General features: G+C 36.5%; 6 protein-coding genes and 1 long non-coding RNA gene across 7 annotated transcripts; 4 read left to right on the top strand and 3 right to left on the bottom strand.

Moving 5' to 3' along the window:
- Positions 1-520: 520 nt before the first annotated feature.
- On the top strand, positions 521-2,720 carry LOC111199955 (lactosylceramide 4-alpha-galactosyltransferase-like). Its single transcript, XM_048756474.1, has one exon. The coding sequence runs from the start codon at positions 1,391-1,393 to the stop codon at positions 2,585-2,587; it is 1,197 nt and encodes a 398-aa protein (XP_048612431.1). The 5' UTR covers positions 521-1,390; the 3' UTR covers positions 2,588-2,720.
- A 1,461-nt stretch (positions 2,721-4,181) lies between these two features.
- Positions 4,182-4,865, bottom strand: LOC106427910 (josephin-like protein). Its single transcript, XM_013868625.3, has one exon. It carries the CDS (start codon positions 4,765-4,767, stop codon positions 4,357-4,359), a length of 411 nt encoding a protein of 136 aa, XP_013724079.1. The 5' UTR covers positions 4,768-4,865; the 3' UTR covers positions 4,182-4,356.
- Positions 4,866-7,369: 2,504 nt separating this feature from the next.
- Positions 7,370-8,787, top strand: LOC125586421. The gene is made up of 2 exons (XM_048756540.1): positions 7,370-7,822; positions 8,163-8,787. Exons 1-2 carry the CDS (start codon positions 7,430-7,432, stop codon positions 8,592-8,594), a joined length of 825 nt encoding a protein of 274 aa, XP_048612497.1. The 5' UTR covers positions 7,370-7,429; the 3' UTR covers positions 8,595-8,787.
- A 14-nt stretch (positions 8,788-8,801) lies between these two features.
- LOC125586375 (protein OCTOPUS-like) lies at positions 8,802-13,070 on the bottom strand. Its single transcript, XM_048756442.1, has 2 exons — positions 10,667-13,070; positions 8,802-9,384 (listed from the first exon to the last, which is right to left on the bottom strand). Exons 1-2 carry the CDS (start codon positions 12,195-12,197, stop codon positions 9,029-9,031), a joined length of 1,887 nt encoding a protein of 628 aa, XP_048612399.1. The 5' UTR covers positions 12,198-13,070; the 3' UTR covers positions 8,802-9,028.
- LOC111214541 lies at positions 9,377-10,539 on the top strand. The gene is made up of 2 exons (XR_002663929.2): positions 9,377-9,808; positions 10,320-10,539. It is a non-coding gene; the product is annotated as an uncharacterized LOC111214541 (long non-coding RNA).
- A 1,988-nt stretch (positions 13,071-15,058) lies between the features above and the next one.
- LOC125579098 lies at positions 15,059-16,641 on the top strand. The gene is made up of 2 exons (XM_048742597.1): positions 15,059-15,064; positions 15,964-16,641. The coding sequence occupies exons 1-2, from the start codon at positions 15,059-15,061 to the stop codon at positions 16,639-16,641; spliced, it is 684 nt and encodes a 227-aa protein (XP_048598554.1).
- A 1,385-nt stretch (positions 16,642-18,026) lies between these two features.
- Positions 18,027-23,604, bottom strand: LOC106427913 (mitogen-activated protein kinase-binding protein 1). The gene is given in 19 exon segments (XM_013868629.3): positions 18,027-18,404; positions 18,578-18,781; positions 18,859-19,039; positions 19,140-19,315; positions 19,409-19,705; positions 19,910-20,071; positions 20,150-20,236; positions 20,338-20,473; positions 20,550-20,648; positions 20,726-20,868; positions 20,948-21,111; positions 21,250-21,508; positions 21,545-21,600; positions 21,684-21,924; positions 22,141-22,196; positions 22,268-22,630; positions 22,916-23,024; positions 23,101-23,319; positions 23,392-23,604. Coding segments are annotated over 19 exon segments (3,288 nt in total). The 5' UTR covers positions 23,437-23,604; the 3' UTR covers positions 18,027-18,113.
- Between the last annotated feature and the right edge of the window lie 155 nt (positions 23,605-23,759).

The raw sequence follows: 23,759 nt of genomic DNA, 5'->3' as shown, positions 1-23,759 counted from the left end.
AAAAATATCATAAAACGATTTGATATGAACATTCGTACAGGTTATGATATAAACATTATGATAAACAATTTGATATTAGTATTATGATAAACATGGTTTATTTGTTGTAAGATTGGATATGAACATTCGTACAGGTTATGATATGAACTTTCGTGCAGGTTAAAATAGTCAATTCAAACCGTAAAGAACTTAGTTGTAGCACGTTTAAAGAATCAAATATTGTACTCAAGCGTAAATGACTTACCACATGATCATCGCCTCACAATCAAACCGTATTTTGTTGCCTTATTTAAATGAAACACTTCCAAATTTTCGAACATACCATAAAGTCTCTATTAGGAAGGAGTTAATATGCTGCCTTAGTTAAATCTCCGTTTTTTTTTTTGGAATCCGAATTCAATCAAGCATTAATGACTTACCACAAACATAATACGAAAGTTATTTTTGAAATCCGAAAACCATATAGTATACTGTAATGACCAGTGGCATTTGTTTGTAATTATTCTAGTTGAGAAAGGGATTTTAAAAAAAGTTGGTGAGAGTACATGTGGTGATGACACCTAGGAAATGGCACTTATGTAATAAACACATGAGGCCAAGGTTTATTTTTATCAATGCTCCTCCTTTAATAAGAAAGGGATTAAGATACCACCAAAGACGGCCTAATAAATAATAATTAACAAGGATTATATATTAGCTAGTATAATATTAAGACCATATCAAAAGAAAGATTAACAATTGCTTTTTAGAGGACCAGCTAGAAAGTATTATTCAAAACCCTCAACATGTAAATAAGGAAAAGATTAGAGACTCAAATTAATGGATAATGTATTTATATATGTTCATTATTTAATAAATCCAAAAAACTAACCAAAATACCAATATGAAAACCGGACCGGACCTTAGGTCTAATCATTAAAATTAAAAAAAAAAAACTAATTGGAAATTCAAATCTAGAAGATAAAAATCAAATGGAAACTAAAACATTTTTAAAATTATATCTCAAATTAAATAGTTTTTTTCTAATTAGCTATATTTAAGCTGAATCAGATACATACCTAAACCGAACTCCGACCGATTTATAATCAACTGGATTATGAAGGAAAAGTCGTCAAAAAGATTGAGCCCTTTTAAAAATTATGGAGAAATAATTGTCGTTTATTTAAACTTATGGTCCCCATTAATTAAAAATCACATAACGAAAATTAATAAAAAATTAAAAACATACTGAAGTCTACGTTCTCTGGCGGCTTTAAAGAACTTTTCAAAACACGACAGCTTCAACAACAAGCAAAAAAAAGAACTCACAGACAAAAACTATAAGAAAACAACAAACACAGACATCACAAACTGTTTTCTTCTCCTCCCTTCGTTTCTTAAACAAAAAAATATGGATAACGTAGTCGCCAAGAAAGTCACGGCGATGTTTAACCACCGGCGGTTAAACCGCTCTCGATCATCACTGTTCACAGCGTTTGCTGCCTCAGTTATATCTCTCATAGTTTTCGCGATCTTCATCGTATCTCATGTACTGGTTAGAGACATCTCCGAGGTTGTGAGGATAGAGATCAAGACAGTTGTTCCTTACTTACCTCTAAGGTCAGAGAAAGAGCAAAGTAACTATACGATCACAGTCACGGAGAGTAACAATCTTCACGTTCTCGACGTTTTTGGAGGCAGAGACGTGTCCGAGAAGTTTCAGCAGAGAGCAACAGAGTTTTTAAGAGATGATTGCGAAGTCAACTTCATGATGACGTGGATCTCTCCCGCGGAGATGTTCGGTAAGAGAGAGATCTTGTCGGTAGAAAGCGTGTTTAAGTCTCATCCTCGAGGCTGCTTGATCATTTTATCATCAACCATGGATTCTCCTCTAGGGTTTAGAATCTTGAAACCGTTTCTTGATCGTGGCTACAGAGTTGCAGCTATAACTCCTGACTTGCCTTATCTTCTCAAGGACACGGCCGGAGAAACATGGCTCGAGGAGATTCAGACAGGGAAACGAGATCCTGGGAAGATCTCTTTAGCTCAGAACCTCTCGAACCTCATGAGACTCGCGTACCTGTTCAAGTTCGGAGGTGTTTATCTAGACACTGACATGATTGTTCTGAAGAGTTTCAAACACTTAAGGAACGTGATCGGTGCGCAGACTCTCGAACCGGTTTCGAGAAACTGGACGAGGTTAAACAATGCGGTTTTGATCTTCGACAAGAACCATCCTCTCTTGCTCAAATGCATTGAAGAGTTCGCGTTGACTTTTAATGGAAACGTTTGGGGTCATAACGGACCGTACCTTGTGTCTAGAGTGGCTAGAGCCGTGGAAGGAACCGAGGGATATAACTTTACCGTCATGACACCTTCTGCGTTTTATTCGGTTAATTGGGTTGAGATTGAGAAGCTCTTCAAGGTTCCAAGAACAGAGAAGGACTTGAAGAGAGTTCGAGTCAAGGTTCTTGAGATGCAGAGGAGAAGCTATGGGTTGCATTTGTGGAATAAGTTTAGTAGTAAGTTTGAGATTGAACAAGGTAGTGCCATGGATAAAATTGTTACAGATCATTGTGTGATCTGTGAGAAAGTCACTGCATCATAATACTTTGTTTCATTTTGTAAGTTCATTCCATTGTAAGTATATAGCTTGTTAACTGTAATTAGAAATAAAAAACCTCTTGTTTGGGCTAATAAATCATCCAAAAACTATTGGGCCTGGCCCATTTATTGATCAAGCAGCTCTGTTTTCCCGGGAAATTGTGAAACTTTAAAACGTTACAGAGTTTGGTTTGATTGCCTGCCTATACAGGAAAAGGTTTGTTACTTGGGGGAACACCTGAACAGGATGAAGAGCAACATCAAGATCAAAATTTTACTGTTGTAAAAATCACTAGAGACCTCTTCTGTTGTAAATGGACTCACAGAAATTTGTCTTTGTAAAGTTTTGGTTCTAAATGATATTACTATAACCAGTGTTCTAAAAATCGGTTTAGTCGACACCTAGGTGGTAAATTTTATCTAATCGAAACAAATGATTTTTAAAAAAAACTGGTTTACGCGTTCAAAAATCAGTTTAGGAGTCTAATCAATAATCCACTATAAAGAGCCTAATTACTCTCTAGCGATTTATTGAACACTAACGATAACCATCGAATCCCTTTTCAAACAACATAAAAAGACACTAACTATTGAATGATGAGAAACTATGTTATGGGAAAACTCAAATTCAAGAACAATATAGTGAAATGCAGGCTTTCATGAGGTTGGAGGTGTACCCATAGAAGCCCTTGTGGTGGAAGTGATCTAGGCAGAAGGAAAAAATTATTAGCTCTTCATCAGTTAGTTGTATCTATTGATCTCTCCATGATTTACCCGTTAATTAGTGACATTCATTTTAGATATAAAAAACAATATTATGTCAGCATTATGGTTATATGTATGTATTCTAGACTTGTATAGATAACTAAGATTCAACTACTCCTTTGTCTTTCTCAAACCTACTCAACCTAATGCTCTCTTTACTCATGTAATGTTTTACCTTTTTAAACAAGACAGGGAATCTTTCTTTATGTCTTTTGCTTTCTTGCCAATGTTATAAAACCTTTTGTTGCAACTTCTGGTAGTGCATTCCACTTCTCACACAAGGTCTTTGTCTTGAGAGGAAGAGGAGCACATTTTTTAAAGGTGTAAGCTTTTCCCTTGGATTCTTTAGATACTATTGATACGTTTTGTTCTTGTTAGGTCAGTTTTTCTGGACCTACATTTTCTAAAATGCTAAAAGTATCTTATGATGAAAATAAATTGTGTGTTTCTTTTCTTTTTTGTTGAATCATCAAATCCTTCTTTTAAGAAATCTCTTGGAATTTTCCTCTTGTTATTTTTTGTTGAACAAGAATTATTATTAACGGGGTCAATAAAGAAGAAAGACAAGTGGGGATTTCCCATGAGCTTTCTTGTCTTTGGTCCTTTGATGTCGACCCCTCTTTTTGATTTTTAAACCTTGCTTCCCTCTTTTTCTTTTGTCATTAAAGTTTAATAAACTAATTATATTACAGGTTCATGAAATTTAATCATATTGATAGGTTAAACAATGTACATATTATTTGTGTTAGTGTTTGTACCAAAAACACATAAGATTAGTGTAATTTTTTATTTATTTCCTCCCATAAACCTTGATCTATGGTTTGCAAAATGAATGTTGAAAATATGATCCAAGAATTTATTGTCTTTCAAGTCAAAACTCGCAATCTTTGTGTGAATTGTAAAGAAATAAATAAACAAAACACACCTATACAATGCATTATTGGCAATTCTAAACTCCTTCTGACATTACAACAACATGAAAACGACCCGACCCGGAGCCGGATCAAATCAAGAAGACCACGTTGGGACAGAGTTTGATCTGGTCAGAGAAAAAGAAGAGTTCAAGAACTGAATGCAGTCTTCAATAGCTTCTGCTCTGTGAGACTCCGACTCAGCCAGAGACTTCGACCTTTTCATATAAATAGACGATGAAGAAGAAGCAGACGACGAAGACAACAATAACGACGACGACGTTTTGTCAGTCTTATTCCTCCCGAAGGACATAAAACGCAGCGTTCTGGCGAAGCTATCCCCAATACGTCGCATCAGTTTCCTCGCGGCAGGGGAACTCCTCAGACCACAACTGAGAAATCCGATCATAACCACCTTTCTCCGGTCGTGATGTTTTGAGAATATGGGCTCGTCTGTGGCTTCTGGGTTCGGGCAGAAACTTACTCGTTTGCATGCTCTTCTTGACATTTTTCTCTGAAACTATGTTGACAGAGGGAAGAGAGAGAGCTTAAGCAAAAAAAAAAAAAAAAAAAAGAGGGAAGAGAGAGAGAGAGACCAAAATAGTAAAAGAGGAGACTCTGAAGACCATTTATAGGGGAGGTGTGTACTAATAATAACATAAAAGACTTTGGGTGTGAAAATGTAAAGAGATAAAATAGAGGGGTCAGTTCAACAACCACACTCAAAAATGAAACTTGTAACTCAATTTTTTATTTGACAACTTCTTAAAACTCTTTTTTTTCCTTGTAATTCATAATTGTACAAATACAAAAGTTTATCTATGGAAATGGATTTAGTGTTGGAACTCTTTATCTTTTAACGTCTACAAAATTTTCCTCTATTTATTTGTCAAAAAAAAACAATTCCTTAGTTTTTTTTTGACGTCAAAAGGCCATTCTATTAACAATTCCCTAGTTATAAGAAGTACTACTACATGTGTATATATTCTAACAACACTTATATACTCTTAGTTGTCGTTATATATAAATTGTTATATACTCTTCATTTCAAATAAGTTGTCCTTCAAGAATGTTGCACACAAATTAAGAAATTAGTTAAATGTTTAAATTATTCTTGTTTGACCTTTAAAATTATATAACACTATTATTTATTTTAGTTTAATTAGAAGTTAAAGAGATAAACTAATAAAATTTTGCATTGAAATTATAAACCATATTTATTTTATAAAGATAATTTTATGCTACAACAATACTTCATTTAAACCGGAGAAAGTATTTAGCAAAAAAAAATGTTATACGTTTTCCACGAAATTCAACTGGTTTGAAAGTTTGAACGGTTCAAACTTTGAACTACAAAATTGAGAAAAATATAAGCAAACGCGTCAGCCGACAATTGCAACGAGTATTTTTTTTAAATAATCTTTTTTAGACGATAAGGAATGAGTTCACATGTATTAGTATATTAATCAAGTAATCAACTGGTTGATAATAAAGTTAATCGAAACGGAACATTATTTTAGTAATACTCTATTTATTCAATCTGTCCTAAATTACATATGTTAACATCAGACTTTCGAAAGAAGTAAACAAAACGTATGAAGCAACCCCATAAAAATGTTCTCTGCACACAATATGCGGTGTGAGGTGGTGGTTCAAGAGGAATGTCCTCTCAAAACAGCGAGTGCTGCGCTCAGGTCTTTTGTTTCCTAGTCCTTTTGTTTCATCTTTCTCAGTTTTCAAATGTAAAATCACTTTGAAAAGAAGACATAAGCTCATTTATTACTCTTGAAAATTTTAACTATTTCTTGTTCTACATCCCTTTTAATCACGACAGATTATGCATTTACAGTGTCACATATGTAACATTGTTCTTCTCCTGGTACAAGATTCAGGACCCACTTTGTCTTGTCTTCTTCTCACTTTGATGGTTATTGCAACATACTAACATGGGAATGTTTAACTGAATCAACGAAAGTCTTTGTTCAGTCATCTCGTGACACAGGATCAAATGTCTAGTTACACACAACATATACATGTGTCATCAGTTGCCACTTGCTTCTATGTCGCTTAACTGAGAAGAGAAGCACGGGGAAATGAACGTAATGTGAAATAAACCTCAACATGAGCCATTCACAAGAGAGGCCATAGAGGAAAGCAGACACTATGGATGCATACAAAATGTTATTAGAAGTTAGTTATTTGACCTTCTAATTGGTTCCTCCCTAATCACTTAATTACTAATAATCATTTGGAGAGCAACTCAGATTAAATACTAAAGTTGATGTGTTGTATTTGAATTTGTTAGTTGTTAAGGTTGAATAAAGTACGGTATGTTTGTTCGTATATGAAAAGGTAGGAGTGGAACCGTATATAGTGAAATAGTTTTTTTTTTCCAAAGTCTCGAGTAAGAGTGATCAGACCTTAACCGGTTTAATATTATCATCTGAAACATCAAACCGTCAAATCAGACCAAGTTGTAGGCATGGGCGTCCGGGAGCTCCATCGGTTCGGTTCGGTTGATTCAGATGTTCGGATTTTCTGATTTTCGGTGCTATGCTCATATATAAGTTTCGTTCGAGTTTTACTAATTATAGAGTTGGGTTCGGCTCGGTTTCTTCCGGATTCGGTTCGGATCGGATTATAACCAATATTTGAAATCGTCCAAAAAATATATTCTTCAAACCTCAAAAAATGACAAATTTTTTTTTTCGAATTTACAAATTATTCACAAATCTAATTAAAAATTATCTAAAGTATCTAAATTAATTAAAAATATCAAAATAACAAATAAAACAAATTACAAGAATATTTTGAATACTCTAAAATATCTAAATCATCTTAACATATATAAAAATATTAACATATTTAACTAATTTCGGATATCTTCGGATCATAGTTTGGATTTCGGTTCACTTCGAGTTATAACCAAACCCCAAAGAGCTTATAAGTTATGTTCGGATATTTTTGTATAGCGGTCCGGATCCGGTTTCAGTTTTTCCGGTTCGGGGTTAGGTAGGTACTTCGGGTTGGGGTAAAAACACCCAGGCTTACCAAGTTGTAAACATCAAACCGTTTAATTAATCAGACCAAGTATAGACTCTAACTACAATAATCCGTGAAAAAGGGTCTTTTGTGTAAATACTTTAAAACTCAAAAAATTGTTTTGGATAATGCGTGAACTAACTAGAGGTGGTTACACAGTCTGTAACGACCCCCTCTTCTTCAAGAAGATGATAAACACACTTCAATCGTTTCGGACATCTTTAACACCAAATGTTCTGTCCAATGCCTCAAGACATTCCATTTCAAGAACTCAGTTCATCTGTCTCTCGAAATCCACGGGAGATGGAACTTCAGATTCCGATCCTCCAAAGCCCGAAGGAGATACTCGGAGACAAGAACTCTTGGCCAGGATCGCCATGCTTCAGACATCGAAAGTCCGTTTAACTGATTTCCTGGACGAACGGTCAGATTACCTCACCAAGTTCGCTGAAGAAGCCAACGCTGAGTTTGACAAGGTTGGTGAAGACGCCATGAAAGACCTCGACGAAGCAAGCTCAAGGGTATTGTTTCAATGTCTTTTTTTTTAACAACTGTTTTTTTATATAAAATGTAAAGTTACAATAAAAGTATAGAAACTAATAAAATTACAAATAAATGTAAAATTAAGATCATAAAACATTAAAAAACAAAAAAAAAACTATGTTTCAATGTCTTTTTATTAAAAATGTTCATAATTATTTTTCTAACATTTTCAAGTAATATGAAACTTTAAATGTCAAACTTTAAATGTCAAATTTAAAGTTTGAAAATGTTTAGTTTCAATTATTAATAGTTTATTTTTTGGTCATTTTTGCCTTATATATAATCTGATATTTGTTTTTATTTTCTTTTTCTGAGTAGATATTAGAGACCATTGAGAGCAAGATGCAAGCGTTTGAGGAATCTGCGGGGTTGAACAGGTTGGAGATAGAGGAGAACGATAACAAGCTGGCTGAGTTTGAGGAGAAGATCGTGGAAGACAGGAATGAAGGATTGTTCTTCAAGAGCTTTCGCGATAAAAAGCCTTTGGATGTTGAGAAAGCTAGAGAGGAGACTGAGAGAATACAAGAGGTTACCAAAGTAAGTGCAGGGTCAAAGTCGAGAAGGAACATTTACCTCGGTTTGATTGGGATCTTGGTTGTAGCAATTGCTGATTCGTTTGTTTCTTCGCCGGATTGGAGAAAAGTTGCGGTTCTTGGAGCTATTCTTGTTGCACTGCTTACTCAGTTCGTGTATGAGCAGACATTGTTATCAGAAGAAGTAGATAAGGGTAAAGGAAACAAGAAGGAATGAACGAGAGACAGGAAGACTTGGACTCTGTATCAATCAAAATAGATTAATATGACTTGATACATCAAGTTTAATGATGTTTACTCGGATCATTCACACAAATGTGAGTCACCCACATGCTCGTAATGTATGTATAATAATATTCCAATGTATAATGCTATTTAGGGAATGACGACCATGTCAGAGTGTTCAATGATTTTGCTTTGTTAAACAAGTACTTAAATTAACTGAAATTTTGGAACCAATAACGGCTGGTTAAAGGCGGTTTATTCCGGTTATAATAGACAACGTAACCAAGTCATTCGTTTGAAACCTCTCCCCTTAACATTTTAAAAGTAAACCAACTGCGCCGAAACTGAACCCAAACCAACAAAAACGACAAAGAAGGTTCAGAGAGCTAAACCACTTAAACCGAACCATCCAGTGAACAGTTTTTATCAGTAAAGCCTCATAACATTCCTAGCTATAGAATGGCCGTGACTATTCGCCCACCCGCCACCACCTCCAGATCCAACGCTCAGCCTCCGGCTACCGTTCATCGGCGCCAAATAAAAATCCAACATTCCGTTCTCCCCATACCTTGAACTCTTATTCCTCTCCAACCCGTTGACTTTCCTCGCCGGTACGCCGCCTGAGCTCCTCCAGCTCACATTGCTATTACTCCTCTCCATCCTCGCTCCTCCTCCTCCACCGTTCCTCAGCTCCGGCCATGACTCCGACAACGATCTCTCCACCATCCCACCGTGTTCCTCCTCTTCCTCGTACTTGTTAACACTCTTCCTGTAGATAAGCCCTAAGAGCATGTCCATCGGGGCTCCTTACGCGGAGGTACTTAAAAAAAAGGGAAGAAAAATAAATCAAAATTGAAAAGAAAACAGAGGAGCGCTACTTAAATTGGTATTTTTGGGTTTGGTAAGGATCCCTACGTGGCGCGCTACTACTGGACCACACCTTAATGTGTCTCTCTCCTTCGTCGGTTTTTCTCCCCCGAAATCAGTTTTGTTTCTCTTCATCTTCGAAAGGCGATCTCTCGCGACTGCTTCCATCTCCGTCAATTCGCCGTCGATTCTCCGTCTCTCCATCTCTCCATCGTTTCTCTCCCATGCACTGAGGTGATGATGAAAATCAGAAGATAGAAGAAAGTTCTTCACAGGAATCAGCTTCAAGAGAAACCAAGGATCCATGAAAGGATCAAAGTCATACAAGAGGCGAGATAAGTACGAAAATCCCTTTCTCTATAGGAAAATAACTTGTAAAATTAATTTTGAAGATTATGATTTAGTGAATCTTTTGCATGTTGTGAATCTTGAAAAAATAACTTGTTAATCATTAAAAAAAATGGAGTCTTTTGCATGCTGATGATGATGGGATCCTTGGTTGATTTGAACTACTGATGATGGTTAAGCTTCGTTAGACAGTTGAAAAAATGGAGTCTTCTGCATTGAAACAGAGTTGGTTTGGTTGAATTTAACAAGTAATGATCATGAGATTATTGTTTCTTTTGGTTGATTCTAACTTGTGTTGATGGTTAAGCTTCGCTTGACTGTTTAAAAAATGAAGTCTTTGGTATTGGAACAAGTGATGATGATGAGATTATTGTTTTTGTTATCGTATTGTTAGATAGAAACATAGTCCACATTTGTATTGTTGTGGTTTTAGTTTTCATTTATTTTTTTACAGAGAAAAGCTTTTAATTTTACTTTCTTTGTTGGTTGTGTGATGGTTGAGGATGCGCGTGGAAGAAAGGCAACAGATTCATGGTCATCAACGTGCTGCATAGTAAAGGAAGTTTCCTTTATAAGTTGTGTTTCCTCCGGGTGTAAAATAACATTTCTCTTATAACATTTTTTCAAAAAAATTCCTCTGCTTCTTTTCTTTTCGAATGTAGAAGAACAAGTTTGAAGCTCTTTTATTTGTTTAAAAAAAATTTATTTTTTAAGTACCCCAATGAGTTCTACCAATGGAGGATGAAAAAATTAAATAGATTCATAGAGGTTCTAAACCTTTCAAATCACTAAATAAAACATTAATTTAATTTTAAGTACCCATTAGGGGTCCTAATGGATGGAGATGGTCTAAGATGCTCCACTTCCCCCACCGTCTCGACTTCTTGCTGTTATCGTTACTATTCACACTCCTCTCACCGGTGATCGCCGGTTCCCGGTAAAAGCCGTTATCATTACTATTCACTTTCCTCTCACCGGTGATCGTCGGTTCTCGGTAAAAGCCGTTACCTCCCGTCTCCGCAACGTAACTGTCATCCCTCATTGATCCTCCTGAGTAAGTATCTATTGATATAGACACTCGCGGCTTCTGCTCATCCGCCACGTGGGTTTTTCTTATAGAGCTTGATCTGTCGAGACTCTTCCTCCTCCAGGAGGATGAGTCATTGTAATAGTCTCGGGTTTGGATTGACCCGCCCGGGATTATAACCGGGTCGGACTCATTGTTCACTGGATTAACCACTGGTGGTGGCGGTGGTGGCTGTGGTTGTTCCACTGGAATCTGCATATCTGATCGGATCACCGCCGCATCTTCCACCACGGAGAGCATCGACGGCGGCGGCGGAGGTCTCGCCGTCCGTCCGATCAGAGTCCCGTCCCACGAAGCTCTCGGCTCGTCGAACGAGTAGCGAGGATCGTCGACCGAGATCCTGCCGATATCGACGGAGAATCTTCTGGCGTCAAGAGAGAATCTTCCGGCGTCCAGGGAGAATCGAGGATCGGTGTCGCACGACCTCCGGTAGTCGGCGATCTCCGACTGCGTATCCCGGAGCTGTCTCCCTATCGGTTTCTCCACCGGTAGCCTCGCGGATCCCGGCCGGTGGTGATCGCCGCCGTTGCTCCGCCGCTTCTTCAGCTTCTGGTTCCATTTTTGCAGCTTCTTGCTGAAAACAGAGGCGGCTGACCAGAAACTACGTCGTACCGATGCCTTCTTGGTTTGAGAAGAATCAACATCTATTATCTCCTCTTCGCTTTTAGCTTTCTCAGGGACTTTAACATCCTCTATCTCATTTCTCTCTTCAACAGCTTCGTTGCTGGAGTTATCATTGAGAATCTCGAAGTCGACATAGTCATCTTCAGTTTCAGCTTCTTCTTCTTCTTCTTCGTCGTTAGCTTCTAAAACAGGCTCCTGAACGGTAGATTTTCTTGGCTCCGCCTCGGCCTCGCCGCCGGAGACGGTGATCGGAGGGTAACGTTGCTCATCTTGAGTAAACAAGTTCAAGAGAGAGCTACGAAGTCTGACGTCGCAAGATCTACGCTGCGGCTCGAACAAGCCGGAGAGTCCCTCGCTGTTCTTTGACGCCGAGAACGATTTTGTGCGGCGGAGGTCCGGGAAGAATCCGGGTTTTACCCGGCCGTTTCCACCGTTGTTACCAGAAGGCTTGAAGAGGGCCTTGAGAGCCGCGGCGGAGATGGTGGGAGGCTTCCGAGAAGAAGATGATGCAGTGTCATTGTTGGTTTGGTCTAAGACTGAGAGGCGTTCACAGAGACAGGAAGGGCAGAAACCGGTGAATCGCTCCTCCGGGTGACGGTCGCAGGAGGTTGGGAGACGGTGTGGCTGTGGAGGTGGAGCGGCGGAGACTGGGTCAGTTGCCGGATTCATGATTGGAAATGGTGGTTAGTCCTTCCTCTGCTCAGAGTTATTGTCATCACTGTCTCTCTCGGCTTGTAGAGAGAGAGACAACACTGACATTATACAGAGACAGAGAGAGATTGGTAGTGTTGTTTCTGATTCTTTGTCTGGTTCCAACGGTGATTAACAAATTAAAATAAAAATGTTTCAAGGAACATCAAATCAAAAGATGGAAAATGAATTAGGGTGATTAGTACTCTGAGCAGAGGAAGACTTTTTAGAAAAAGGTTGGTTTCACAAATATGTATTTTTTGTGTCTTTTATGAAAAAATATAAACTTTAAAAAAATTAATTGACTTTATTTGTTAAAAGTTATAAAAAATTAAAAATTACAGAAAATAATATATTTATTATGGTAGTTTAATGTATTTTTTTAATGTGTGAAAATACTAAAAAGTCTATATTTTTGGAATGTTTCCAGCTTTATTCAATTCATCGTATAAGCCAAAATCTTACTTTCTCTGTTTCTAAATGATTCATATTTTGAAAAAAATATTTGTTTCAAAAAGATGTATATTCTATGTTTTCTATGAAAAAATTGTAAACTTTAAGAAAATTAATTGGTTTTATTAAATTACTATTGGTTAAAAGTTGTTGAAAATTGAAAATTACAGAAAACGATAAATTTATTATAGCGATTTAATGTGTTTTCTTAATATGTGTGAAAACTTTAAAAAGTATATCTTTTAGGAACGGATCGGATGGAGTATTTTGTATCCTCTTTATAAGAAACAAATTTTGGCCTTGTCTCCCAATTTACATGTGTGTTAACATGCGTTTAGTGAATGAATACACTAACTAATTGGAGATATGTCAAATGTCTATGTTCTTCCGGTATTGTCTCGTGTAATATAAACCCGTTACTTGTTGAGCCGGTGTTTTGTCAAAGGTGATTATTTTAAATAAAAATTCACACTTGTTTTGACAAATTTTCAAAGCAACTCACATGCTTCAGTGTCAGTTAACATGCAAAAAAGTATAGTGTGATTCCAAAACATTTAAATTACAGAACTTAATAGAACGCTATATATAGTTTTTGTTCTTCATCGATCTGATGAATATAGATGTAAGCAAAATTCGTTTCAAGTTAGGGAAGTTACTAGTAAGATATTAGCTGCTGATTAAAATATTTGTCAGTGCTGCTGCTTCACTACAGGTCTACCGTAGGAATCATGTCAATCATCGCTACATCAATCATAGCAGCTGCGTCAACTATGAAAGTTACCGCTTTAACCACCGTAACAATTTCTATTTTTACCAGCAAACAAAAGATGCAAACCACGCCATCGCAATTCTTATTTCTTGTCTCTACGACATTCTCTTCTTTCGCTTTCTTCTTTTTTTTTTCTTTTTCCTTTTTCTTTTCATTCGTTTAACAAATATATCTTTTCGATATTTGAGCAAAATATCAGACTAAATTTTGTTTTGAAGATGAAATCTAAACTTTTTACCAAGCTACTATTATGAGTGTAGTCTTATCGTATGCTGGCCCTGATCAGTTCAAGAATTAAGTTGTGTAATGTTTTGTTTGGTAAGTACGGGTTTTTTTAATTGGTTTAAATAGATTTTTCGATTTTGAGTTTAGAAACAAGAAAAATACGCAGAAAATAGGGATTAATTTGAAAGTTTTCGTTATCAATTTCATAGACTGTATTGTTTGTATACTTTTTGTGATGCATTCGATTAACTTCAGCTTTATTTTCTTTATCTGATGAAATTTTATATTGCCTTTTCTTTTGTGTCTTTCTTTTGTGATTTCCCGCAAATATTTTTTTTTTTGATAAGTTCCCGCAAATATATTGAATTTCTTTATTCAAAATAAATCCAAACCTGTGCTGTTAATTTGATTTTGGAGCTATATTTTGTCCTGGTAGCTAGTACTAGTACGGTCTTTGAATATCTCTAGCATGGGAAGCAGATCATGTCATGCATACAATAATTTTGTTTGTGGAATTATTTTGTTTTTAACGTAGGAATAATGTATACATCATACTTCATACATGCAATAATTTGATTACGAATTACGATCATCGACTTGTAAGCAATATCTGAAACTTGAAATGAATATAGAAGGGTGTGTTTTCCTGTCTGTATCCTCTCTTGACTTTTTTGTGTGGTAAAAAAATATCCTCTCAGACGTGTGTAAGAATACTCCAATTATACCATATCCCACGTGTAAAAATCATTTGCTAATTATCTATTTTTGTAAATTAATGTCTTCCTGGTCGTCAGTATTTTTTATTATTTAATACTTTTGTAGTCGTAATTTTTTTTCGGTCAAAGTAGTAAGTATTTCAAAGTAATAAACGTTTTTTTTTATTTATCAAACAACAGTTTTATAAATCAATACTCTCTATAGCTGGAGAAGTTGTTTACATCAAGCAATAATAAAGCCAAATCGACTAAGAACATCTGCTGCTACCATAACAAAGCAAAGCAATGAGATATAACACCATAAGATAGGAGCAAACATAATACATAAACAACACATAATATCGCTGAGTAGTCCTCGAAACTCAACGCCAATCGTGCAAAGAAATGAAATGAAGCTTTGGGAATTAGAGAGCACAAGTACTGGTCTAACGCCCGAAATTAAAACCGCAACATAAGCAGCTTTAACAATCACAAGCTCAGCATCACAAGCAGAAGCGACAAAGCACCAAATGAATGAGCCTTTGAACAAAACAAACTCTCTTTGTTTCTACACTGTGCATATTTGGTAAATTATAAATATTGTGAATGAATAAAATTATAGATAGAAAGCTTGTAATTTTGTGTATTCCAGGTAATTTTTCTTACAAATCTAACTTAATACCATGCATATTGAATTTATGCCGGTTAGTAAACATTGGACATTTAAACAGTTAACAATAGTGATGTCACTGATGTGGAACATAGTAATGATTTCAAAACTATATAATATATTATCTTCGCACAATTTCATATTTAATCATGAGTATCACGATTAAGATTTTTCTTTTCTACGGGTATCAAAACAAAGGATAATATCATGGTAAGAAGATTTCAAGCGGTAAAAATACTGAGCAATTGTATACAAAGCCGTGAGTGAACTCTCTTCTTATCTTTCACTCACTTTTCATAGTCAACATTAAGTCACTGATCAACAAAGAGCATATACCAGCTCGTGCGTAGACATACTTAAACTTTTTTGATCAACATTTATCTCCCAAATTATGCTTCTGATTAAAAATAAAATAGTTTCTGCACCACTATTTCGTTATTGATAATAACCATTTAGTATCTTTCAAATGGTGTAACTCATTATCAAACAAATATACTTAAACTAATTGGTAACCAAACTAATTTACAACTTTTTGTTATACATTTCAAATTTCTAGGCGTCACTCGCTCCATATTAAATTGGTTTATGACATTACTTACATACACATATAATTTTCAATAATTGATAGTCATTATCAAATGTTAAAGGAAACATAAAAGAGGAATGTAATCACTACAAGAGAAACAATAAGTTGGAAAAGGACAATCAAAATATGACCTTTTTGGCCCACAACATCCGACCACTCAGAAATCAATGGCTTTTTGGTTTATCAAGAAGAAGAAAAAACAACCAAACTTAGTTTCAACTTTCTTAAAAAATCGAAAAAGATTTTATTATTTTACATAGAAAGCCTCTATTTTGGACCCAACATGCTTCTCTCTATGTCATTGTATTCACATTTATGAAAGTCTCTTTACTTCCTTTCTTACTCAGATACTCAAAGTCCTACTGAATGATATAGAAGCTGAGTTGGAAATTGTAAAAAGGAAGCAGAGGACTGAAGTGGAGGATGTGGATCTGTGGAGGGGGAAAGCGGGTCACAAACCGAGATTCTCTACCACAGAAACATGGATGCAGATACGAGAAACAGGGGTTAAATATACTTGGGGAGGAAGTATCTGGTTCTCTCAAGCCACCCCAAAGTTTGCATTTATAACTTGGATTGCTGCTAGAGGTAGATTGGCAACAATGGATCGGATATCTCGCTGGAACCCAGGAGTTGACTCTACATGTGTTCTCTGCAAAGTGTTTCAGGAGACTACAAATCACCTCTTCTTTGAGTGTGTTTACTCTTCTGGAATTTGGGAGAAGCTGGTTAAAGGAATTCTTGGTAATGCTTATGCTTACAAGTGGGATGAAGTTACTGAGCTGATCTCTGTCTCGTCAAGGGGGAAAATGAAGCGCTTCTGTCTGAGGTATGCTTTTCAAATTACGGTCTATATGCTGTGGAGAGAAAGAAACAAGAGACGTCATGGGGAAAGTCCTATGCCTCAGCATGTTCTGGTTAAGATGATTGATAAGGCGATCCGCAATAAACTGAGTCTGGTCCAAATGAAGGGAATCAAAGGCATGAACTTCAGTCTCCAGTACTGGTTTGAAACAAGAGAGTAAAAATTTTGCAGAGGTTTAGGAGATTAGAAAGAGTTAAGATTCTTATGTAAAGAGTTAGGATCTTATTTCTTTTCACAAAGGACCCACTTGATGTAAATAGGTTTTTTTTGATGAATAAATTTAGCATTCATTCAAAAAAAAAAAAAAAAAAAAAAAAAAAATAAAGTGTCCATGTACAGTATCTTGTAACTTGTAATGTAAAGATCTATCTATATAAATGTACTTAACGACGACATATTAGATATGTGATATATAAGTGTATGTCATATATATACAGTCCACGTCAAATTAAAGCACCATTGTTATCAGAATGACCTTTATATGAAAATGAACTTGTATATTGGTTTTATGTTAAAATTAGGTGAAATAGATGAAAACTCACAAGGTATAATACTTTACGAGTAAAAAATCCCTTTTAAAGTATAACTAATGCAAGAGTTAGAAGTTAGAACCATCATAAACCTTTGGTAAAAAAAAGGAGTTAGAATTGTCAATAATATTATATTCTTTTTGAACATCTATTAAATGAGGAATCCCAATAAAGAGAGGAACTCTTTTTTTGTAAGCATGTTACTACAGCAAGACAAGAAAAGCACCCAAATCAATACAAACCTCAAGGCTTTGTTTTATTACAAAGTTTTAGCGAACTGGTTATTGGTTGTTGTATTTTAATGGATTTGAAAATCCGAACTAAATCTAGTGTTATTGGTTCTATGATTTTCAAATATGTATTAAAATCATGTGTTATTGGTTTAATGATTCATAAATTCAATCGTATGGATTTACTAATATATTTGATTTTATAATGGATTTGAATAGATTTGTTTGGATTTTTTAGTTAAAAATACAAAGACTCAAATCCGAGAAAAAACCTTCGGATTTGCATATTTTACTTAGATTTATAAATACTATATGGATTTCTAAATCAATCAAAATATATAAACCAATAACACCTAATTCTTTGATAAAATCTTTGAATTAATGGAAATCCGGTTGATGTTGAGAAAAATACATAAAATTCTTCATTTTGAATTTTGAATTTATGATTAATTTATTATTTATACAGAGCAATAATTTTCATAAGAATGGGCTTTGTGGATCCACATATCAGTGTATATATGTAAAGTACCAAATCTACATATGATATGGTTCTATCCAATAAAATGAGTTTAGTGTTGCCATGAAAATCAGCAGCTACTAGTAGTTCTCAAACGAAGAGAGCTAGAAAAGGAAAAGTTGAACTACTAAGAGGGTTAAAATCTCAACATTAACTTGGTGGATCCGGTTTTGAAGGTGTCACTATTGAACACTAAAGCTTTAGAATCTGAAATGACTATGAAAAGTAAAAGTCAAATGTCAAGAAAATAGGAAGAGCAACAAACCCATTATTATTCAATTTGTAAGATGCATAACTGTACAGTGCTAAAGTATACAATGTTTCCACTAATGATATTGAACTAATAGGAGACATTTTATCCATCACTTTGTTTTGTATTTTTGTGCTCAAGCATCATCTTGGCAACAATTTCATTAACTTTCTGAGACATTTCTGGCATCATCAAAGCTGCTTCATCAAACAACTGGTCTCTGAGTTCACCTGAGATTCGATCTCTGGGAGAAGCTGTAGATAATTCCGACATTGACTGGACCAAAACTGACGCAGCAGCTTTCAGGCTGTTCAATGCCTGACGGCAAGAAGTTATTCTTTCTTGAAGTGAATCATCAGCAACCGTTTCATGGAATACTTCTGAAGAGGCCTTGTCCTGTGGCAGAACATAACCAGCGGTTACATAAAACGTAAAATCACATGTTCAGTTTCTACATACACACAAAATAACGTTGGCACTTGGGATCATTGATGGAAATTTTATGCATCTCTGAGTGTTTTAAAGCCTATAAATATGTAAAAATGCGTTAATATATAACTTGGTGAAACCTGTTCAGGATGGTCTTCTGAGCTCTGTGAAGACTGATCATTCACCGTATCAAGAGGAAGATGTTCTCGGATCGATCTCAAAATCTTGTACCCTGATTTCTGGGAGGGTGTACGCAGAAATTGTCTGGTTCCACCAATGTAGTCCTTTCTAAGAACAAATTGAGTAGAATATCTTCTTTGCTGCGATGTTTTCTCGGCCTCCACCTATGGATAAAGTAAACATTTGTGGCCATGAAGATTTCTCTTGGTAATGTCGAAGGAATAGTGAAGAGAGCTCTCACCTCTTCTATCATTGACAAACTGTTGTCGAACTGTTTGAGCATGTCCCCCTGCTCGGCAGAGCCTTTGGTGCAGAATTTTTCTGGTTTCTGTTGTTTAATGGAAGATGTTTGGATGTTCGGAGAATTTAAAAGATCCAAACACACGTTGTAGATAGTGTTCCAGCGCGTTTCCTTCCTATGGCTGTCGAGAACAAAAATTAAAACAAGCAAAGTGGTTCTTCTAAAAGCAGGAAGAGAGGTAGAGAGAAGAATGATGCAGTAACAAAGCAAAAGCTTCTTACCTAGGAGCATCTCCTTGAGGCACTGAAGTTTCACTGTCGCTAGAGCTTTTGGACAAGCTTCCAAGGCATAACTTTCCGGTTCTTGAACCTTGCTTGGGAGTTTGGCATTCAAGATTCGTAGAAGAGCAGTCTTCAGCAATGTTAACAACATTCACTAGAGCTTTATCTTCATGTTTCTATTGTGGAGGTAATAACGACACTTAATGTCAGAAGAACTAGAAGCATGTAGCTGACTTTTTGGATCTAAAAAGTGAATTTTTGATTTATACCTGGTTTGAAACAGAATCCTTACAAGCGGTAGCAATACCATATGTTTCAACTTTAGTTTGAGCCCACTTAGGAAGTCTAGAGACACTGAACTTAAATGAAGATGTCCATGGAGAGAGTTGCTGAATTTGATCTGCATTTTGATCGTCTTCCTCCACATAACCCACAATCTGCATAAACTTTACCGGCTGGGCCATAGTTACAGGATCTAAGCTGCCATTTTCATTTACTGCCCGTGTCATACGAGTAACCATTTGCAAGGGCAGTTTCCAAACAAAAATACAGCCGTCACCTGCTACCTGTTAATAAACACCAAGGAAATTTAGTATATCTCAGTTGTTCATTTTCATTTGAGGATACCAAGAGAGATCCAAGTTTTAGCACATAAAGCTCTCTAATGGTTAATGAATTCAATAGGAATGAGACATTGATCTTGACTTCATCAAAAAGCCAAGGTTCTTTACAGTTGTAAAATAACAGAAGGCAACAATTTAGGAACTTACTGAAATGATATGTTTGCAATCAGGAAGGAAAATAACACCAGTCACGGCTTCACCATGTCCTGTGGCCTGAGCAACCAACTCTCCTGTGACAAAGTCCAAAAGGCAGATTGTCCTGTCAGAGTAGGAGCATGCCAAGTAGCTGCAGCTAGGGTCCAAAATGACCTATAGAAGAGATTTTATTGTCAGCACTAGAAAATTCAACAATATTGAATCCCCTAACAAACTGTTGGATCAATGCACCTTTATGGGATCTCCATGGTCTCTGTTTTGCTTGAATGATCTGACAATTTTTCCGCTTTCTATATCGAATATGTTTATCTTCTTATCCTGCAATCATGAAATAATACATCAGACGCTTGTTTAAATCCTAGGTGTATAATAAATCGACCGAATCTGCACGAGACATCGAGAGGTCGCATTAGCAATACCTGTCCCACTGTGACAACAAGTCCTGATGTTGGATCTACAGCCATATCATGGATGGTTCCATGAGAGGGAGTTTGAGATTTAGAAGGTGAAATATGCACATTACTTTCTTTTCTGACAACGTCAAACAAATGCAACCTGCAACAATATCAACAGTTATGCCATATATTCGCTAAAGTAAATATGCAGCTTTTCTAAGCATATAGAGCGTTACCTATCTGCACCAGAAGTTAAAATTTTCCGGCCGTTACATGCGAATTTAACAGATTTCACAGCGGCTGAAACACTAACACTCCCAACGGGATCAAAGTTCCTGACAATAACAACATATAAGTTCGTATGGCCTTTCAAGGGAAACAAGAGAGCATATTAAAGCTGTTGTTTTAACACCTTTTGACATCATAAACGTGGATCGCTCCGCCCTTTCCACCAGAAGCAAGCAAGAACTCGCTGCTTGAGGCATTTTCACAATTAACATCTTTCAGTCCAGGAAAGCTAAAGCTCAGTGACTGAATTTCTGATTCATGAGCATCCTGCAATATGTTTACCAATATGTCTGGATACCAATCACCAAAGAAACATAACCAACAAAAAATTAAAAACTAATATTACCGTAAAACATGTATATTCTGATTCTTGCAAATCATATATATGAAGGTTCCCTCCACAGTCACCAGCTGCTAAGTACTTTCCATCTTCACTTACTGCTAGTGCTCGGAAACCATACGTAGTACCACATGTCTCAACAAGCTCTCGTTCAAAAATTCCAGCACTAGCTGCATTATAAAGACTTATGAGCGAAAAAGACCAATCGAACTGGATAAACAGTCTAAGAACGTAAATATCCAGAACATTCAAATACAATAAGATATTCACTTCTATGTTTTCAGATTCTGAGCATATGTGATAATTACCTAAATGCATAGTCCCTTGTGATTCAGATTCCGAGGCCTTGCTGCCTGCATTGGCTTCTAACGGGTCCATTTGAAGATCAAGATCCCACAACCTTATGGTTACATCTTCAGAACATGTAGTGAAGGAAACCCCTTCAGAGCATCCTCTAGCTACACATGCAGATGTTGGACTGTGCAGATTTCCACAAGAGAGGCTAGAATAAGGAAAAAAAATTCACCATATGCGGCGGTTGTGTTTAAAGCTTTAACAGGTAACGAACTTTCTATGGCAAATACTGAAATAGATTTATATTACCTTGTTCACGTCATTCACATCCCAAACATAGAGACTATGATCCCCATAGATAACAACTGTGAAGCCAAAATTCAAACTTAGACACAAGAAAGATTGGTAAGAACATCATACTACTATAATGAGGTTCTTCTACACTAACCGAGCTTATCTGTGGTCGAAAACTGGCAAGCAACTGCGTCCGGATAGCTAACAGGCTGAGATTCTGTATTTTTTAGTTCTTCTGAATGAGAATGATTTCCAGTGTCGCTCTTTCTAGCATCTGAAAAGTGTATTGTGGCAGCATATTCTAAAGTTTCAGGAGTAAATAGCTGGATCGCTCCCTCGCTGCAAGCGCATGCTATCAATTTACTGGATGCAGATAGAGCAAAACATTTTTCAACCTGACAGTTCATTCCAAGCCATTGAAAGAAATTATTATTATGACAAAAAAAATTAAGTCCTAAACACAACATTAACAATAATGCTGTCTGCACGCCTGGAATCACTCAACGCATACAAGTCAACTAAACTATTGCTAGGTCCATAAGAATAATACAGTCAATGTTTCTGGACTATTGTAAATGACTTTTATGCATATCTAAATGAAATTATTGTACCTTCAGATTCACTGATTTCTTGATCAACATATCACAACTCATGAGCATCAGAACACCTACGCAACATAAAAAATTGAACAATTGTCGCATAAGTGTACAAAAACACATTCACAGCTGTAAATTTTACCTGCATCTGTAAGAGCGTATATTGACATAACTTCTTCACCTCGTTCGTCACTTCCACAAGATTTCACTCTATTAGCTGATACCACTGACACAAACGAGTTCTCTTTCTGAAACCCACTATCACTCGGCTTCCCATGAAGTGCCAAAGATCCTACTTTGTTAGAACGTTTCCTCTGGAAAGAACCAACTCTCCAGTACTTCAAATGCTTGTTCCCGGAAGTAACAACAAACTTCCCATTGGATGAGAATGCCACAGAGGTAATATCAGAGCAAGAAGTAGAACTCGCTTTGACCTTCGCCAGCAAGACACTTTTACGCCAGTCCCAAAGATATACATATCCTCCAACACTCACCAAATATTCCCCTAAAATCCAAATTAAACAAATTAAATACAAACTTGAAAACTAATCAACTTTGTAACACCCGTCTTTTTAACACTCGAGCACAGCTTGCTACTAATCAACAACTTATATATTAAATCCGTAAAAAGGTCTGAAAAGTCGACTTTTCTTTTGTGACAACCCGCCCCGTGGGAACTACCTGCCCCGTGGGCCCCAGGCTCACAGCGCTGCAGCGCACCGACCTCACCCTTTAACAGTATTCCCACAGGACAAGCTGTCATCAATTGATCCTTAAAAGACTAACTAACCATTTGGTGAAAAGGAGAGACACTGAGCTCCATAAAGATGACCTTTCAGCTCAGCCACAAGCCCCAAACTCTCACAGTCCCATATCAATACCGAAGAGAGATTCGAAGACTGAGAATAACCAATTAAACACCAATCAAGACATCATATAATCTTTATTTAAACTGCATGCAAAGAAAGGCCATACCTCTCCAGCAGCTACGAACCGGCCGTTGTGCGAAACCGCCACACAGCTCAGAGTCTTAGGCACACGGTGAGATACGACGAGGTGCGATTGAGTGCACGCGTCGACGTCGTAGACAACCACAACGCATCCCGCCAAGTAGACACACTTCGAGCTGCAGGACGCCGAGGCTAAACCGTTGGCGTTCTTCGTGGTTAAACCGATTATCTCTTGCAGAATCAGCTGCAAAATAAAAAAAAAAACAAAATCAATTAGAGATTTGGTTGAGCTAGTGATTGATTAAGACGTACGTACCTTAGCTGATGAACAAGGCTTCTTCAGTGTCTGGCTCAGCTTCATTCTGATTAGTGAATTACAAATCCTAGCGAGAGGGAGAGAGAGATGATGATCCTAGGGATTTCAGATTTTTTCGATTTGATTGGGATCGTCGTTACCATAGGAGGGAAAACAATTTGTAATTGATTTTTTTTCTTTCGAAATTTAAAAATATCTTCCGTTATAAAATTAAATTAATTTTATAAAGCCCATTCTAATGTGGGCCTTAAAAGGCCCATTTTTGGTTTTTAATTATTGTCAACTGGTTACGTTTCGTCTTTCTCTAAAATCTTTCTTTCTTTCTCTCGCTTACCAAACAAGCAGGAGGAAAGCTCGAGAGCAATCGA

This window comes from Brassica napus, chromosome A1 (genome assembly GCF_020379485.1).
Source record: "Brassica napus cultivar Da-Ae chromosome A1, Da-Ae, whole genome shotgun sequence".
Classification (NCBI taxonomy): domain Eukaryota; kingdom Viridiplantae; phylum Streptophyta; class Magnoliopsida; order Brassicales; family Brassicaceae; genus Brassica; species Brassica napus.
This window is presented reverse-complemented; position numbering and strand designations above follow the sequence as displayed.